General features: G+C 41.0%; 1 protein-coding gene across 3 annotated transcripts in view; it reads right to left on the reverse strand.

Annotated features, from left to right (window-relative positions):
- Positions 1-1,457: 1,457 nt before the first annotated feature.
- Positions 1,458-20,632, reverse strand: part of RNF144A (ring finger protein 144A) — an 84,832-nt gene continuing 65,657 nt past the window's right edge. For 2 of the 3 annotated variants that reach the window (XM_061622833.1, XM_061622834.1), the window contains exons 3-8: positions 18,190-18,294; positions 17,914-17,974; positions 15,439-15,646; positions 14,411-14,558; positions 11,760-11,849; positions 1,458-6,884 (exon numbers count right to left, since the gene is read on the reverse strand). In XM_061622833.1, coding sequence (XP_061478817.1) covers positions 6,753-6,884; positions 11,760-11,849; positions 14,411-14,558; positions 15,439-15,646; positions 17,914-17,974; positions 18,190-18,294 — 744 coding nt within the window. In that variant the 3' untranslated portion in view covers positions 1,458-6,752. Of the gene's footprint in view, positions 6,885-10,955; positions 11,138-11,759; positions 11,850-14,410; positions 14,559-15,438; positions 15,647-17,913; positions 17,975-18,189; positions 18,295-20,632 lie in introns of all 3 variants that reach the window. The other variant, XR_009762149.1, reaches the window with a different exon arrangement.

The following is a 20,632-nucleotide window of genomic DNA, read 5'->3' on the forward strand; positions in this document are numbered from 1 at the left end:
CCTGGAAACCATCTGCAAATCTTATGGTTTTCTTGAGCATGCTGGAATTTTTTCATTTCTCACTATTCACATTTCCAGTGGCACAGGGTCACTCAACCTGTTATTAGGAATAGATATAGAAATGGGCACATTATGCTTAAATTCCAGGGGAAATATTGCCAGGCCAGTTTAGATAATTTCATTTCAGTTTGGCAGATCATGTGGAGCAAAAGGGAAGTATGCCCGTCCTCACTGCCCCTGTGCAGACTGCATGTCAAAAATTGTCCTCTGCATGTAAAATCCAGTGTGTGTAAGCATCAAAGATATGAATGATTCCCCCTGGAAAACTGACCAAGTGATTGAGGCATAGGTCAAATTTGGATGTCCCATTCCAGTGTGGAAGGTCATGGAGACAGGATGCCAGGTTGGATGGGGAGGACAGGTGGACCCAGGCTGCTGCAGGTAACGGACTAGTTTAGGCCAAAATGTAATTGGAATCAGCCCAGGCTTATACATTTAAGCTGGACCTTTTGACAGCCACAGCACTGTAACAGACATGTTTAACCTTATTTCTTCATAATCTCAAGATGTTTGGGTTGATTATGTGGAGAAGAGGTAGCTGGTAGGCCACTAATGAAATATGGGGCAAGATTAAATCTCTATTACTCAATTACGGGTTGCTGTCTTCTGGAATGCCTTGCCCTGTATGAACCTACCACCCTCAGCTCAACTTGAGGCCCTTTTTCCAGTTCCCCCTCTGAGGTAGGCTTGGAGGGTGGTGACAATGGAGTGGACTTTTTCAGTTGTGGCTCCGTCTATGCAATGTTCTCCCCAGCGAGGCCTGCCTGGTGCCTTTGTTGACATCTTTTTTCCTGCCAGGCATTTGATAGACGGAGATGTTGTTTTGTTATTAGTATACTGCTAAGTTTCCAATGGGTGTTATGGGGGTTGTTCAATTCTGCTTTTGTGGTATTACGTATTTATTTTTAAGTTTTTAATGTGTTATAAGTTGCTTGCAGACCTTCAGGTAATAAGTGACTGACAAGTTATCATGAACAGGAAGCATCAGAGACACTATAATCTCTGTAAACTAAAGCTTTGTTGCTTAGCTCCATGGAGTAGGGGCAGTGATTCTTAGTACTATCCTTGCTCAAAGTGAGCCAGATGAAATACATGCTGTATGTGACAGGAGATTTAGTGGAAATAAACTAATAGTCTCCGTGGCTGGCTGCTGTCCAGGATGCAAATCTTAATGTGTTTTTCCTTGCAATTGGAAGAGGAATCTGGCCTACAATACTCGTGTACAGTCCTGAAAAAAAATCACTTTGTGTTGACGTCTCATTCCAGATAGATATGTAAACTGCCCCTTAGGAACTGTCTACTAGAAGGCTAGTATGTTAAGAGACGGGAATGGAAAATAACCCATACAGGAGACAGATTCATTTAAAATATCTATTGAAATTACAAATAAAACTCTTCAATATGATTCAAAGTACAAAACAACATTCAAAGGCATTCAACAGCTCTTTTATACATCACAGTGTTAGTGGCACAAAATGGAGTTACATTTCAAATACAGAAACAAAAATTAAGTTCTTTTTACCCTAGTCAAATACATCATTTATACGTACGCATGACTCCTCCGTGCTTCTCTGTACAAGGTTAAAAATACATCCATGGTAAAATGAGTAAGGAAGGTTCAGTTACATGGCACATACCTGTACTAAATGTTCCTGGTCTTTGTTAAAAGATAGAAATGTTAACAAAGCAAGAACTACCACAGGGCCTTAAACACAAAATGGCAGACGTTTACCTTATTAGTAAGTAAGCATGACTGCAGGCTGTTTGGAAATCCCTAATAACATCATCATCTGCAACTAATTCTATTGTTATCCATCTTCAGATTTCCTGGAAGAAGTCTCTTTGTAACACTAACCTTCATGTGCTTTTAAGTAGACAATGGACAAACTTCCTATTGAGATTGAGCAGTCTGTAGGCCAAAGAGTTTTGATTTATACAGGCATACCCCACTTAACGTCGCTTCACTTATCGTCGCCTCGCTATAACATACATGCTCCATACGCCACCATACCCCATTTAACATACGCGCGCGTTGCAATTACGGACACTTCATGGCATGACGCCACTGCCATCTAGTGGCGATTGCAGTGCAGTACATGCATAGATAATTGCTTCACTTTAAGTACATTTTCACTTTACATACACACTCCGGTCCCATTGCGTACGTTAAAGCGGGGTATGCCTGTACAAAACTAGGGATGAGTTCTTTGTTTTGCTGTTGGTCTGTGGGTTGGGTCAGTCCTACATTCCACCTTCCCCCCCCCACTTAACTTGAAAAATGTCTAAAATTGTTTTTTTTTTAATTTGCTGCAGTTTTCAGTTCTCATTTTTAGTCTGTCCTCTCTCTTACAGGTTACTGGTGGCCAAGAACTTCATTGAGTATTTAAAACAAAGGCTCTAAAGGCTCTTGATACAATCACAGCATTGCTTCAGTTGCACTGAAACAAAAATCAGCATGCATATGTACTCATGCTCATTGGCAACTGATAAGGAAAAAACAGGAACTGAATGTGACAAATTGTGCATGCATGGCAGTCTGAACAAAGTCTGGAAATCAAAAATGGAAAAACGATGGGATTGCTAATACATTGGTGCTGCTCTGGAAACCAGATAATGTAATTCAGAAACCAAATCCATGGAAAAGGTATCTGTGAAAAATAACCTATTGCTTTTCCCCTCTGCCAAATCTTTATAATCACATACAAGTGTATGTATAGAAAGATATTGTGCTAATTATACTAGACCATTCACTGTATAAAAAGAACTGGTCTAAATATTCTTATTTTTTGCAATCTAAATTACACAGAATAAATGTTATCTAAAAGACTGAGATACTTGACACTGGAAAAATGATAGCTTTGTATGGTACAAGAGCTCAAGTAGAAAACAATGATATCATACCCTAAGTGCTTCCCAAAGAAGCTTTAAAGTTACAACAAATCTGCAAAATGCAATCTGTGGACCAACTAAGATGCAGTTAAAATTATGTGGCCAGCTCCACAAGGACAAAACTCAATTTGGCATACATTCAATGGAGCAGGACATTTGGCTATTTGCTGCTGTCATATAGTGTGTAGAATTATATCCCAGGTCATTGGGAGGGGGGGCTGGGAACATCCTAGGCCATGGAATAAACTTGACAGTCTGGTCCAACAGAATACACAAAATGATGTAATCCTCCATTAAAAGGAGATTTAAGGCAATGTACTAATACAATCGAAACAGAAATAAAACATGACTGATATCAGGAGATGAAGTTCATTAGAATTACAACAAAAATTGTTTAATGTTCCTGTACAGAGGCTTCAAAATTAAAGTTTAAACAAGTTCATTACATTACCCTCTATTTCAGGGAAAGATGGTCAGTCAAAATATGTAACAATCAATTCTCAACAAATGGAAACTACCTGATTCAAGGCAAGGAGCCAAACTTAAAATACAGAGTGATATGTCTGATATGCAGGATGTAAAATGGATTTCAAAGTGTGCTTCAGTTCTAAGAACCTTTTGCTATTTAAAGTATTCTTTAAGGTATTGGATGTGATATGTTAGGAAGAACATGGCTTCCAAAGACAAGACCGAGACTGCAATCTGAAGGTAAAGAAATGTTTCACTAAAGCCATTTGTTTCTGTGTGTTGCAGATTTAGACATTTGTTATAATCTGATGGGGTCAGATTGACAGAATTCCTCTGGAGGTTCTGTGAGCGAACACACACACACACACATGCATACACGCTGCAGTCAGCAAACCAGAGAACAAAAGTGAGTGACCACATTAGCAGGTCTCTCCAATTTTCATTGATGCTTTCTGTCTCTACTTAAAGGATGAGAAATGGAAGAACAACTGGGCAATGAATTTGTACCTACTGGTGGTTAATAAGCAGAATGTCTGGAAACATGGCAGAGAACTACATGTTTCCATGCATGGTGGGCTCTGTAACTTGACCGTTAGGAGCAGACATACTATCTTCATCTTGCTGTGGCCACCAATACAGTAGGGCCCCACTCATATGGTGGGTTACGTTCTGGACCCCTGCTGTAAAGTGAAAACTGCTGTAAAGCAAAACTCATTGATTAGAATGGTGCGCAATGCCCGAAAACCGCCGTAAAAGCGGAACAAGCGCTGTATGAGTGGGGCTTTAGTCTAATTGCGTCTAATTGAGACTGCCGCATTAGCAAAGCGCCGTAAAGCGAAGCGCCGTAAAGCGAAGCGCCGTAAAGCGAAGCGCCGTAAAGCAGAGCGCCGTAAAGCAGGGCCCTACTGTACCATAATGATGTCTGAGGGTGCATCTCCATGACAACTTATTATGCCACTGACTGGGTGTATTAGTATAAAGCCAGAGGTCCCAAAATGGGCAGAACATTTCCTCCTGAAATGCAGACTGCAATCAATGGATCAATTCTTTGGCATCTGGGGATAGCAGGGATCAGGTATTGATTAGATTCATGCACTACCCCTCAATCCCAACTGCTGCGGACTTATGCCCAGAAACAGCTTCTGTTTTGCTGTTGTTACATCTGTTGTTACATGCATCTAAAGATTTCGCGTTTTCCTCTTTGTTTGGGATCATGTTTCATATGGTTATACTATATTTCAGCTAATACTTTTTCCTGGTACGGACATCTATGTGTTTTAAGCGCGTTGTTTACAGTTCTCACACGGAATAACAAAAAACAGTAATGTCAACTGTCAATAGCAAATTGATGTCCACATTAGGGGAATTGCAGCACCTCAAAATACACAAGAGCCAGGACAACAATAAAGCAGCAAGATGATTAAAAAATAAGATGGAAAAAGGGATACTTAAAAACAAACAAAAACAAAATGTTTGTTGCCACAGTATCACACAGCATGAGATATAATTGTTTTTAAATCAACTAAAATGCTAGTAATTTTAACACAGTCTACATTATCGCTATTACAGGCATTTTTTATTAACTGAAGCAAATTGAAACAAAGCAAACTCTCGAGTCTCCAAATTTGCATACTTTATAGGGTGGGGTTGCTGAGTATTGTACATTACTTTTGGACATTACCTTTGGGCATTAGCCTTCCCCATACGGACTGAGATGGACATAAGGCTTAATGGCACCCTTTTTCCTCCTTCTCCTTGCCTACCTGTCTGCTGCATGCTAACCATTACACAAGATAGCAGGTCTCCTCCTATATGCATCCAGCCCTCTCTAGATTCCTAGAGGGTCAAATAATATGAACCAGAGCACTAGGGAAGAACAGGACGACTGGGTGAATACAGCCCTGGATCTCCCATTTTGTGTAGTGCATCTGACAAGTAACAGTGAGGGTGAAAAAGCAAAGAGGGCTCCACTGAATCCTATGCTTACTCCTCCCCATTCACAGAGCAGTGTCCAGGTAGGAAATGGCCATGACCATAGTTTCTTTATAAATGGCATCTACTATCAAAAACAGATGAGTCATGTGCCTTGAACCTTCATAATATTCAAGAGAACATCTATTTGGTTTAAAACAGAACTTTCTATGTACATAAAAAGATACCTGATTAAAGGTAGCCCTATTTATGTAACAGACAGCCAAGTAACAGGTCAAAGATATATAGAGGGGAAAAAAGGATAAGATAGACTTTCAAAGAATAAAAAATAACATTTTTTAAAAAGAGCCTTGATAGGTTAGCAGGTCTGGGTCATGTATCTCAGCCTCAAATCTTCTTTTAACCAAATGTATTTCCACACAAATAGCTCACAAAGTTTCCCAAAATGTAAATAGGCAGAAATGGCATCTCATTGAAAAGTCACAGGCAAAGGATGTCCTATATCGGGGTGGCTAATCTTTTTTTTAGCCCAAGGGCCACATTCACCCTTTGCGATCCCTCCTGGGGCTGCATGCCGGTGGTGGGTGTGACCACTCTATACTCTCGCATGCACACACAAAAACACACATCCACATGCAGATCAGCTGAGGAGGGCATTATAGCCTCCCCCTACTCAAAAAATGATCAATCTGATGATTGGGAAAGGGGTGATTTGTATCCCATTAGGGTGCTGGCCTGGGCAGAGAGGGTTAACTCTCTTCTCAGGACTATGTCTATATTTTTTAGAATTTTTTTTTGTCCCTGACAAATTTGGCAGGATCTTGAGGGGGCCAGAAATATTTTCTTGGAGAGCCCACTTCAGGCCTCCCCAACAGAGGATTAGCCATCCTGGCCTACATGTACCCTACCAGGTTGCTATTATAATTTTGTGTGTGAGGCAGGTACGGGTGTGTGGATGCTCGATATTTTCCTACAGCAAGTATTCAGAGACTTCAGTTTCATTAAACAGATATTTAAAGTCACACCTAAAAAAGACTGATTTTAAATGGTGATTTTTTTAAAATACACGTTTAGCAGTAAGATACCTCAATTTGATGCAAACAGGTATGTTAAAAGAGTTTTTGTTGCAACGATGTACCATCATAGTTCCAAGTCTGCCAACATAGCCTTGTGTTACCAATACATTAATGTTTCTGATGTTCAGTTCGCTTTACACTGGCCCCTAAACACACCAAAATGCCTTGTACTCTGTAATCCGACTTGTGGGTAAGAATGCCTGGAATCATGGCACCTTAGTTCTCGTGCACTGAAGTCAGGATCAGGGCAAGTAAGGCTAACACAATGTTAAGTGCAAGAAGGGGGTAGGAAACTGCGATGATGAGCCAGTCCCATCTTCACTCCATCTAAGTAGGTAGAGGGTCGTCATCTCCTTTACTACACTTGCACTTGCAGCAAAGAACAAATGGGGTAGCGAGTAAAAGAAAAGGAGAAGCCACTAACAACAACAGACCAAATCCCGCAAAGATCCCCACAACCTGGAGAAAAAAGAAGAAAACACAAAATCAACAGAAAAAGAATGTCACCAAATTCTGCTTTAAGGGGGACTGGGGGAGAATTTGTTAATCTTTTTAATTAACTGTTTCAATGTCAAGGAGTGTTTTTTCTTTAAAAGCAACACATACAAACACACCACTTAGAATAGGGCCTCCTCTGGTGAGCTGAAGGGCTTATTTTCAATCCTGGCAACTGCAATTTTATTGTTATCTATCTCTGTTCTGAAGCGATTTACAAAGACAATAAAATACAAAAATGTAATATACATGACCCATGAAAACAATACAGGAATACCCCGCTATACAGACTATCAATTTACAGACACTCGTGAGTACGGACATATTTACAGTAGCACCATCCCCGTTTACGTACGCTCGCTTCGCAAGAACGGACACTTAACTGTTTTAATTTTACTAGTGTAGCGTTATAGCTAAGTTTTATGAGTGATTGAGTGTGTGGGACTGAACCCATTATTCCCTTTTCCTCGTTCCCTCCCCTCTCTCATGGTTTTATTTTGTCTGGGGCGTTTGCTGGGGGATTTTTTACCTCTCCCCTCCTCAGCCCTGTTGAGGGCTCTGGTGGCTGCCGTTCCCCCAAGACAAGCCTGGGCTGGGAGCCTTCTCGCCTTTTGCCGCCAGCTTCGTTTCTTTCCAGGCGGCGGTGGGGTTTTTTTTTACTTTCCTTCCCTCCTCCTTAGGAGGGCTCCGGCGGCTGCCATTTCCCCGTTCAAACACGTTTGGCTTTGCAATTTAATGGCAGATAAAAAGAAAAGGTTCACTACAAGTACATTTTCGATTTACGTACTCGCTCTGGACCCATTGCGTATGTTAATGCGGGGTATTCCTGTACAGATATACTGTTCATCCCAAAAGTCACCTAACACCGCTTGTGCCACTTGTGTTTTTAAAGATGTTTTGTTTTAATGTATATTAAAGTCTGTTTTTATGATGTTTAAAGTGTTTTTAGTGCTTTTGTTTGCCGCGCTGGGCTCCTGCTGGGAGGAAGGGCGGGATATAAATTAAATTAAATAAATAAATAAAAACATTCTCTCATGAAAGGCCCTGCACTTAGTCATGGAGTTAAGACGTTCCCCAACTTGCATATGGTGAATAACAATTGCTGCAGGAGAGCAGGAGGCACAGGTGAGAGAGAAGAAACAGCTACAAGAGCTTGGCTCCATCTTCTTACCCAGTGAAGCATTTCAGGTGCTGCTGTATCTGTTGTGTTCATCTCTCTGCTGTCAGGCAGGCAACTGAAGAACAGACTACCATCCTAATGTTTATCTCCCTGAAAGCAAGGCATTCCTAAGGGTGATTAAAAAGGGTCTCCGAAGTCTGACTGGCACTCTAATCCAAAAGAGCTGTTGAACCGCAAGGTTTTCATGACACATGGAACAGAGCTAAGCAGCTCTGCTGCTTGACGTACCGGTGCCGTGTACACCCCAGAATATTAACACACATGTGGATCACACTGGAGTGCTTTTAATTCAATTCTATTTCAATGTTTTTCATCCACACTAGTGAGTGGTGCTCGATGGGATGTATTAGCGCTGCATGTTGTTGTTCTCTCCCTCAATTAGTACTTCCCCACCCACCCTGAGTTCCAGAAACCTGAGGTTCAATGTGGGCATGTATGCAGGTATTTATCTGTGCACATGCCCAATTTAACAATGTAGCTATTTTTGAGACAGACGTTTTCTGATATAACAGACTTGCACAAAACAGATTAAAAATTATATACCGTGTGTGTGTGTGTGTGCGTGCGTGTTGATTGGCCCCACCAAGGAGAACCTCACCAATGGAAGTAGGGGGTGTGGTGACACGTGGCACCCAGAAAAATGGCAGCAAACACATGAAAAAACCCCGACTACACATCATGCTTCAGTATGCCCACAGATGGGTAAGATACAATTTTATTATGAATTCTTCCCCATTACTGCATTATCTGTGGATTGGGAAAATAAGAAAAAAATTGGGGGGGGGCAGTACAAGCTGCCACGTGGAGAACAATATTGTGCGGATGACACAAAAAACATGCACACATGGGATGTATCAAATCTACTTTGAACTGCCATGTGTACACAGCCTGAGTCACTGGATGAGCCCTGCTGCCATATGTTCTCTACACCGATGCAGGGAATCCCGGGCTACCCCAACAGCTCTTAGAATTCTATTCAAGAAACTGTCCATGTACAAGACCCTTTGGTACAATAGTGGGGGAAAGCCCTGGCACAGCAGCACCAATAGCTGCAGCACCTCCAGTGCTTAGACTGTGTTTCCTGCCTTGCAGGGCCAGACTGTAGTACTGCCACCTGATTCCACACAAGCCGCTGTATTAGCGAAAGGGCATGAGTCTGAAAGATTCCAGGAAAGAGCACACCACTCTGATTTGTATCAGCATAAATGTTTGGAAACACCCTTGCACAGCGTCTCAGAGAATCAGGCTGTTAGTTTTGAAATGACTCCAACCCTCTCCCTAAATTCATCTCTAATTCTGTCTACAGCATTTCGCGTAAGTATTACTTGGTCTTATCAACAAGCTCAGTGAAGAGTAGCGTTCCTCTGCTGTTACTGCTCCAAACAAGAATGATGTATTTATTGAATTTCAATCTAAGAAGAGACCCTGCTGACTCAATCTAAGAGTGCCATCTTGTCCCTCCTCCTGCATATATACATGGTGCTAAACACTGTTACATAAGCAAAGTTCCTACCCTAAAGAACCTACTATTCAGATTTCAATAGTGAATTAGACAAAAGAGGGAAATGTGCAAGATTATGCACAGATGCAGTCACGTGCTCTTAGGGTTAGGCGTAGTAGAGGATGAGGAGGACTAAGGAGTCGAGGCAAAGGCTTCACAAAAAGTTATGGGATTTGGAGAGGTATGATTCAATATGAATCCAAGAATTTAGTTTAATGGAGGATTAAAATCACCAAATTGCTGACCTACTTGAATAATACAACTCCACTGATTTCACTATTGTTCACCTAAGGAACTGTGTGGAAGATGCAGTAGTGGCCGATCAGTCGGTGAAGGTGGGGAGGCATTGCATACCTGGGTTCCCGACGCCGAACATCTCTGCCACTTACTGAGAAGGAGAGGGATGAAGTGTGAGGAAACTCAGTGTGGTGCAGAGCCAAGCCCAATGCTCCTGCTGCCACCACACCTCGCTCTCTTGGTAAGCGGCAGGAACACTTGGCATTCAGAAGACAGGTATGCAGTGCCCCCGCCCTTTGCCGTCCCAACAACTGCTATTCGGTAGACAGCGAGCTTCCTAAGGTGCTGCCCTTGGCGTTTGGCATAATACATCTGTACATGTCGTTGTTTAAGTAAAAGCGGGGTGCTGGGGGGGATTTTATTATATAAAAACAAAAAGTAAGTAGAAATTAACGTTAACTACCACTCTGTTTCCGAGCACAATTCAAAGTGCTGGTTATGACCTACAAAGCCCTATACAGCTCGGGTCCAGGCTATCTGAAGGATCGCATCTTCCAATATGAGCCTGTCTGAGCCAGTCTTTCAGCACCGCCACCCTCACAGGCTCAGGAACCCCCTTCCTAGGGAGGTTTTACTGACTCCCTCCCTGCTGTCCTTCCATTGGTAGATGAAGCCTTTTCTGATTCGACAGGCTTTTGGGAAATGAATGCAAGAGCTATTAGTGTTGTTTTTACTGATTTGTATTTTGTGGGGTTTTTTTAATCCCTATGTTTTAAATAGTTTTAATTTTATAGTTAGTTTATTTACATTTTAATTATAACGTCTCTAAGTTTTATTTATATGTTTTTAACTGTCTTTGTTTTAATTTTTGTAAGCCACCTTGAGTCCCAGTTCTGGGAAACAGGTGGGATATAAATGAATGTAGTAATAATAATAACAATAACAATAATAAGACTACTATTACTACTTCACAATCATCATGTATTTATGTATTTCCCCCCCTCAGATTTTATTACTTCACTTTCTCTTAATTGGCCCTGAAAAATCAATTTGATTTTGGTCGGCAGGTGGCACTGTTGAACAACATCCAAAGTACGGTATGGCATACATTACTTACTGTATTGTGTAATAGTATACTTGGAGGTCTCTATTCCAATTTGTTTGTTTGTTTTAAATCCCACAATTCCTTAAATATTTGTATATATTTTTGTGGAGTAGTGAATTTATGATCATCTGCATCACTGGATGCCCTGAAAAATACATCTGCTTCCCCCTCCAAAATCTCCTATCGCCCGTCATCTGTGAAGTGTAATTTTAGCAATAGTAACAAAGCTCTCCATTGCAATATCATATCATGCCTTTTGTAAGAATTAAAGCTCATTTTGCTCTTTAATATTATTCTTCCAACATTCTTCTGTGTCCAAATAATCATTGTAGATTTTAATAGCTAGCAACCTGTCTTGTGGGCCACCTCAATTTAGTAGCGTCATTTTGGGTTTGGGGACTGATGCCTGTATATCCTGTAACTGTTCTCTGCCCGACAAAAATCCAGCAGCATACCCACATCGCTCAATAGAATAGCTCTGACTGCGTCCCCCATTTTTCATTACTTTCCACCTCAAGTTGGATAATTGCTTCTATTTTCCTGCAACACTACCAAGGAACATCCATGTGAATTTACATTCTCTCCACCTCAAACAGGAACTAAGATGCTACTATTCCTATACCTTAGATCAGCTTTCATCAGTAGTACTTATATGCAAGGCAAGCAGTTAGCATTATTTTTAATAAATCTTTCCTGTTTTCTTCATGCCGCCTCCCTGCCTCTGACTCATGGTTCTCATAATTCACTTTAATTCTGCATGAAGAAGACAATAATTAGAGAAACAGCAAAGAAACCTGTAATCAAACCGGCACCTACCTGTGTTCTGTGCCAAATAACTGATGCCCTAGAATGACCTAGCTTGTTTCGGCAAGGTCCTTTGTCATAATGTATAAGGAGGAAGTCATCCTATAAAGTATCAGTTAAGAGAGAGAGAGAGAGAGAGAGAGAGAGAGAGAGAGAGAGAGAGAGAGAAGATATTTCAGTGGTGGTGAGAGATGACCCTTGCCAAACACTCAAAATATTACAAAAGAACACTTGCCACTTAGACATATAGAACCCAACTCAATATATGTTTACTCAGAAGTAAGTCTTACTGAATTTAGTAGGGTTTACTCCCAAGTAAATGTGCAAAGGATTGCAGGCCTAGGATTCTGACAGAGACTAGAGGGGCTGCATGGCCAGAGGTAATAGCACTTTCTTTTGCTTTTTCAGAGGTCCATTTCCATTTGTTTCTACCTACTTTTGGCATCAGCCACGTTTCACAATGTAATGGGGACGTCACCGGATATGGATTCCACTGCTTTGCAACGTGCAGTGATGTCAACTGAGTTGCCTCTTTGAGCAGGTTGCAGCTAATGACTGGCAGGCGAAGTCTTGGTGGTGGTGCCGCCACCAAGTGCTGCTTAGTTGACACTGACCTGTGACAGGGCCTTGTCAGAGGTGGCTCCCCATTTGTAGAATGTCCTCCCTAGCGAGCTGTGTCTATCTCCATCACTACTGACTTTCAGGAGGAATTTGAAAACATTCTTATTTACCCAGGCATTTGACAGATGAAGGGGAATATTCCTGGCAACCTGGAGATCACTGATGCATAATGTTTTTAACTATACTTTACAATATTTTTAACTGTCCTTTAGAATGTTTTTAAATGTGTGATCAGCTGTAGCGCGGGGGCTCCAGCTGCCATGCTCCACCTGACAGCGATCAGCTGTAGCGTGTGAGCTCCCCGCACTACAGCTGATCGCGCACTACCGCTGATCAGCCGTAGCATGCGATCAGCTGTAGCGTGGGGAGCTCCAGCCGCCGTGCTCCAGCTGACAGTGATCAGCTGGAGCACGCGATCTCCACGCGCTCCAGCTGATCGCTGTCAGCTGGAGCAGGGCAGCTGGAGCTCCCCACGCTACAGCTGATCGCCCGGCTGGCGCTGCCGTGTTAGCAGAATGCCGAAAAGCAGGTCCCTACTGTAATCACATGTGGAGGCAAGTGGTCCTTCAAGTATCCTGGTCTTACGCTGAGAATGCCTTTAAAGGTCAAGACCAACACTTTGAATTCGGCCTAGAATATAACATAATGAGAGAATGGAAATGAAAGTAGATATGCTGATCTCAGCACCTACACTGGGAAGCCAATGTGGACATTGCCAAGATATGTAGAGGAACCAGAATATACAATAATTTGGCTATATTCACCAGTACATAGTACATACATCATCATCATCATCTTCTTTCTGTGCCCATTTTCCATAATAAACCATGCTCAACAATATTGGTAGAAGATAACAGTAAAACAATAATATGTAACAAAAATGTAACACCAGCATTTCAAAACAGTTCATTAGCAGTTAATTCCAAACACATACAAAGTTTATAGCAACATAGAATCAACATTTTAAAAGGTAAATTCCAAAACATCTCACAAAAACATTCAATATAATGCTAAGATTGAACAGTTCATTAGAAAAAGTTTTAAATTGTTTTTAGAATGCTTTTATCTGGTTGTTAATGTCCCAGGCTATAGTCTGAAGGCACATGAGGCCACCACCTTGCTGAAGATAAGCAGGTCTGGGTCTGGTCAGTGCCTGGATGGGAGACTGCCTGGGAACCACATGTATGCCGCCTTGGGTTCCATGGTGAAAGAAAGGTGGGATATAAATGTAACAAACAAACAAACAATAACAACAACAATAATAATAAAATTGTTTTGTTGATGTGTTTGCACCATGGGCTACTTTGGGAGGAAGGATTCAATAAAATCATCATCATCATCCAGTTCATATTAATGTAACCGAAACATACAGGAACAGCACCAACTTAAGCACCAACAAAAATGTCTCTCTAAAACAAAGCCACATTTGCCCTCCACAGCAGCTTCCAAGCATAGCCAGGCCAAGCCTAAACTCAGATATTGCCAAAATAACTCCATACTAAAACCCACTTCCATGCCAAATGAGCCAAAATACAGAGAAAGGCCAGGTTTTAAAAAGCCTCTTCCAGGCTGCCACTACTGCCTACACCTTTTCTGACAAATAGTTATCTTCTAGCTGGAAAAAGTAATGTGGGCTGAATGAAGGAGCAACAGATTCTGTTCCAGTGTGGCTAGCAAATTATACCAGGCTCTTTAGAATATTTCATTTCCTCTATTAATTATCCAAAATTCTGATTTTTTTTCTATGACAATAATGCCAAAATTATGTATAAACTCTAAATGTAACATTTTGTAATAACACTATCTCATGCAATGCCATCATATTAATTGTTCACTGCAGTACAGTTGTAGGAGTGCAAAAGTCTGTCTTGGGTCTATGGAGGCAACCTAATATCTAGGACTTGTAACTTTTGAATGTTCATCTGGACAATTTTTGAACATTCCATCAAAATACATTCGAAATGTTTCATTTAATTAACAGGAATTTAGTAAGGGGATAACCTCCATGAATATCATCTTCCAGTCTTAAACTATATACTTACATCAAGTGATTCCAAACAGTACCAGCAAAAGGCATGTTTACAGTTCTTACACATCATTTGGGCACAGCCTTCGTCCCGCTCAATATAAACTTTGCATTTTGGGCAGCGTTTGATTGGTGCATCATCTTCTTCCATTTTATAAACAGAGCTGGAACAGACATTTTGAAAATTTTGATTTTTAAAAGCAGCAATTTTTAAACACTCTGACACTTTCATACTGAAGCTATTCCTAGGTATGTATGTATTTTTGACACAACCATAAATCCAAACTTGTCCAATGGCAGATTTTTGTTTCCACTGAGGCTACACATCCTTCATCTTTGTCATTCACCCTTAACACAAGCTACAACCCTCAAAAAGTTCAGATCAACTAGCAACAAGCTTGCCCACCAATCTAGGATCTGTATTGTGTGAACCTTGGACTCCTTCGGGAGGGAAGGTGGGATATAAATGTAACATATAAATACATTTAATAATAATAAAAAAGTTGAGTTGTGCAGCTTATTCTAGGCTCCTTCCAAAAATACTTCTTGTGGTGTGCTATTGTGTGGCTTTTTTCCATGCTGCTCAACAGCATTAGAATTCCATAGAGATGTGTGGAGAATCCACACTGGGTTGCCTTCCCAAACCATTGCTGACCTTTCTGGAAACTGAGTAAACACAGATATGAGACAAAACCATGGCATGGAATCCTTTCATGGCAAGATGGACGTCCATTAATACCAAACAGCATGGGAAAAAGCCACACTGCTAAAAGTAACCTCATTGACAAGGTAACATCTTATAACTTCCAGAATCTTGGGAAATTCTTGATTTCATTAGTAGGACAATCTATCTGCACAAGAGTTGGCTTTTTTTTGCTTGAGTCTGTCATGGGAGGAAGCAATGGTTTTAAGTACCTGTTGACTAGTGAGACACCTGAGGCAATGACAATGAAAGTCAGTCTTTTTTTTTGTTCTGAGTGAAGGAGTTGCTATTAATGTCTTAAGAATCATACCAACATCTCTTGATAACGTATAGCCCTGTACCTTGTCTCCCCTGGAAGGAAGTTGACTGGTATATTTTCTTGACAGCCTTGTCCTGGATGCCAATTGGATTTGCATGCCGAGCAAAATTCTATGTCACAAGCTTTGCATTGTACCAGCTGGGGATTCTGAGGGCCTGATTCCTGAAGCTGACAAACTGCTTGGCAGGATGAAGATGGACACCAAGTCCGACAAGGATCCAAAAGCACTTCTGCATTGAAACAAAATACAATTGGGAAAAGCCACAGGCTCAGTGTTGGAGCACATATTTTGCATGCAGAATGTTCCAGTTCCAATCCCCAGCATCTCCAGATATGGCTGAAAAAGACCCCTGGTCCAATACCCTGGAGAGCAGCTACTAGTCAATGTAAACAAACAGAGCTAGTGACAACAATGGCCTGACTCATGCAAAAGTGAAAATGCAGAATTGACCTTGAGTCATGAGACAAACAGAGGAATGCCCAATTCCTGATTATATTCAAAAGCATATTCTAAGTGATCTAGACCATTATGGAATGTATGAGGGGAACAGCAAGTTAATTTTATTTATTTAAACACATTTTTATGTCGCTTTATACATACAACATCCAAAGTAGTATATAACCATAAAATATAACATAAGAAAAATCAAAAGAACATTATTAAATAATATATGTAGTCACATATACTATGAGGGCCTTCTCAGCCATGGGCCCCAGACTTTGGAATATCCTATCCCAATAAGCCCGCTCTGCTCCCTCCCTGATGATGTTTCAGAGAGTTTTGAAAACCATTTTGTTCCAGACAGCCTTTGAGAGCGACTGAAGGTATAGCTTGAAACTGATTTTATTTTTCCCCTTTTGGGTTTTACCTCTTTAGTGTCCTTTTAATATCACTCCCCTTGAATTGTTAACTGTTTTTTATGTATTTTAATGTTTTATTGTGTTTTTATTTACTGTGTATGATTGCATTGTGAGCCGCCATGAGTGTCCTATTGTGGGGTGGAAGGGCGGGATAGAAATATTTTAAATAAATAAAACATCTACTATAGGTGGTAATATGTATAATCAATATAAAAAAATCAAGGAACTCTTAGGTGAATAGATATGTTTTAACTTCTGTTGTAAATCCAACACATAAGGTGCATATAATATTTCTGTGGCAAGACTGTTACACATGATAAGGTAAAGGCCTGTTCCTGGTGGTTCGGAGATGTATTTCCCAAGGCTGTGGCATCATCAGAAGGGCGTTCTCTGCCGGCCTCAGTGTAACCCGAGTTGTTTAAGGCTTTATAAACTAAAAATAACATGGCTCAGTAAAGAGGCAGCCAGTATGATTTCTTCAAAAGGGGTGCTACATGTGCACAGTATGATGCTGCAGTCAGCAACCATGCTGCTGCATTCTGCACCAGCTGCAGTTTCTGGGTAACCCCACACAGAGTGCATTGCAGTGGTCCACTCTAGAGGCTGCCAGCGCATGGGTCACTGTGACCAAGCTATCCCTGTCCAGAATACTCAACCCTCCCAGTGACATTGGTGGATCCAGGAGTATTCTCAGACTATATACTGTACCTGTACCATGAAATCAATTGAAAAAGGTTAGCCAGAACTAGCTCAAGCGGCAATCCTAAACACACTTGCCTAGAAGAAAGTCCCACTGAATTCAATGGGATTTGCTGAGTACTCACATATAAGTTTGTGTTGTTACATCCCATTTTGACCGTCTGCGGCTGGATTGGGCCATAACACACATATTGTGGTCTTGTGGGAATTCTATCTGCCTCGGAGGGTTCAGGATAAAAAATCACATTCTGCTTCGCATCAATACATATATCTAGAAATAAGCTCATGCAAGGATACATTCCTAGTCATAATGCCTCAGCATTTTGTTTAAAGTGATCTACATACAGGCCAAGGCATGGAAGATAAGAGTGGGGTGCTCTGCCTACATCTCTGCCCCCCCCAATAATCACATGTTGAGTGTGAATGTCTGAAAATAAGAACTTATGCTTGAGCAGCTGTTCTCCATGTGATCAGGACAACTCAGTCATCAGAACAGTCTAAAAAGGGCTAGCATGTAGCTACAATCCAACACCAAGTTTGAGGCAATTGTATCCAGCAATTTCAACTTGTTTAAGCATGCCTAACTTTGAGCTCGATTAAAGCTCTTGTTTCCCACACTGAACACAAGGGGCAGATGCGGGCAGGAGAACATTCTGTGACCATTCTTATATTTTTTACACAAAGGCTCCTGAACAAATCACATCAACGGACCTTTACAGGGATGGAACATGAAAGAGAGGGGGAGGAAATTATCCTCAACATGTAAACACCTATCCATTCACATCTACAACTGTATGAATAGTATATAAACACATGGAAACATGTATTAGAATATCCATCAAATGGGACAAAGCTGAAAATATGGAATAAAGTTTTCCTCACACAGTTTAGGTCTAGATGGGAATTTTGGAGTAATGACTGCTGTTGCATACTATACCTTTTTCAAACTGTAGCTTCTTGTACCTCTGCAAGATTTCTGATGCAACCACACACTCAATCTGTTGTATACAAAAAATAGAAAAGGAAAAAAGAGAGAGGGACACATGAGCAGCAGATTAACGACAGCTATAACCAAAAGGGATGTTAGGCAAAGACAGACAATGAGGTTGGAGCAAAAGTTACATCTCTATCTCTCACTCACACACACACATACCCCTGCAGTAATAACTAAGCAAGACTTTTATGTAAGACAACTTTGTATCAGGAAACGTACTTCATTTTCTTGAAGATGACCTTGCTTTGGACAGGCAGCATCAGGGCAGCTAATGGCTGTTTCTAACCCTTCCTTGATCAAAAGCTCCACGTACTGTTTCAGGCACTGCAAGGAATTCAGATACAGGGGCTGTAAATATTACTGACCAAAAAAAATGCTTAACAAGCTTTTCAGATGCTCAGTCTTCCGAAAACTACAACCCCTGATGGGTCTACTCACATAAGCAGTCTGATTTCAGATTTTCTTTAAGACCCTTTCGCACTATAATTTTCTGTGAATGCCTTCTGCAATATCAGACCCCAACCTCCCACCCTGTGTGAATGTTTGTTGCACTCATCAAACAGCTCCAACAACATCTGAACTGTCCATGGTCCAGCTGAGATATTATGGCTGAACCATGGTTTGAACTTCAGAGATACGCTGAGGACTCTTGCACCCTCCCCTTGTACATGTTGATTCCCTTTTTAACCAAAATGCTATTGGAAGAAAACATAGTCCTGTGGTTAGTTAAAATCACCCAACATCCTGCACGGAGACTATGAATAGTTATTCAGAACTTGTTTGCCACATGAGAATTGGCAGGCCCTTCAGCTTAAAAGGACAACTAATCCTCCTATAGCAAACAAGCCATCTGCATGTTAGAACAAGTAGCTGTTCTGCATGTCTTGGTTGAGGGTGATCTTCAAGCTGGGCAAAGTAACTATGGTTGCTGCTGGCCATAGTTTGCTTCCAAACCAGGGTCAAAAACTATAGCTTGAAGTTCTTCCCAATTCTGTTTTGGGGGCAGACATCATGGCAAACTACATTTACTTATGAACCAGAAACTGCTGGAAAACATCAGCACTCATGAGGTTCCCCCCAAGCATACAATACAGCATGTTCCTGATGGCCATACTATGGTTCGCCAGCAACAAATGACCCAGACCAGATCCAAAGGCTACTTCAGCTCACCCGGTAGGATTTGTTGAACTTTCCCCCTTTCAATAGCAGCCTACCACCTGACACATCACAAGCTGCTCTGTTTCAGAAGCAGATTAGCATGCGGCATGGGGGCTGCTATTGAATAAGCTCACCCATATCACCCTTGGAACTATTTGTGCATTTCTATGGTTTCTTACTGACCTTTGTTCTGAGAGCGTAGTATACAGAATCTACTGACAGTTAATTTAAAAAGACAACAACATTGCAGTTCCTTTGTTTTCTAAGACCAATAAAATGTTTTTATTCTTTCCGATGTGAATTTTAGATTCTCATTCCAAGATGCTCTTAGCAACTACTAAGCCGTTCCCAACTTCAAGTATACGATACCAGAGCATTTTGCTACAGTCGTTTTCTTTATATAACTGTTTCCACCCACAGTGTTTTACATAAGAACTCAAATAAACCCATGCCTTTAAAAATGCATGTGCGGGTGGCTTTTGTTCACTTCAGTAGATAACATTCCCCAAATTAAAAGGTTGTCATACCTTTTTTTTTCCTATATGGCATTCAGTATGTTGTAACTGAGAATTCAGGTTTTGGGATATTAATGGTTACAGAAGAAATGAAAGAGTCTGGGCATATAGATTTGTATTCTGATCAGACTCGGCTCTCTCATCATTAGCAGGGAATGTATGTTAAATAATAATAATAATAAATTTTATTTGTTAGTCGCCTATCTGTCCGACTATACGGACACTCTAGGCGACTTACAACAACAATTAAAATACAATATACAATATACAATACATAAAATACAAATTACAATATACAATACAACTGATATCAAAACATCTGATTAATACAGCAATCTAATCCATCCCGAAATTATAGGCCTGCCTGAAGAGCCAGGTCTTTAAAGCTCTACGGAAACCCGTCAGGGAGGAGGCATGTCGGAGATCATAAGGGAGAGAGTTCCAGAGAGTGGGGGCCACCACCGAGAACGCCCTCTCCCTGGTCCGCACCAGCCTAGCTGTTTTGACTGGTGGGACCGAGAGGAGGTCCTGTGTGGCTGATCTTGTGAGGCAGCTTAGTTGATGATACTGGAGGCGGTCCTTGTAATGGTATTGTAAAGGACAAACTTCCATATGTACGCATGCATGTGTTACCATAGTGCTGCAATTAGCAGCCTTTTTTTAAAGAAAAAACAGTTAGGCCAACTTTCTTTTCTCTACCCATGTTGTTATTATTGTTTATTTCATTTATGAATCACTTTCCATGAGCCATCCCAAAGCGATTTACAGTATAATAAAGACATATATAAAACAGCCACATACATAAAACAGTTAAAACAGTAACTGTTCCCAGTGGCTGAGAATTGCAGTCTCTTAGGGCAGGTATTTGCATCTTTCCATATTTATTTATTTATTCATTACATCTATATCTTCCCTTCCCTTCAAGGAATTCAAAGCTGAAAATATGGTTGCAACCCCTGCCAATTTGTCCTCACAACAACCCTACGAAG

The sequence above is a fragment of the Rhineura floridana genome, chromosome 4 (genome assembly GCF_030035675.1).
Source record: "Rhineura floridana isolate rRhiFlo1 chromosome 4, rRhiFlo1.hap2, whole genome shotgun sequence".
NCBI lineage: Eukaryota > Metazoa > Chordata > Lepidosauria > Squamata > Rhineuridae > Rhineura > Rhineura floridana.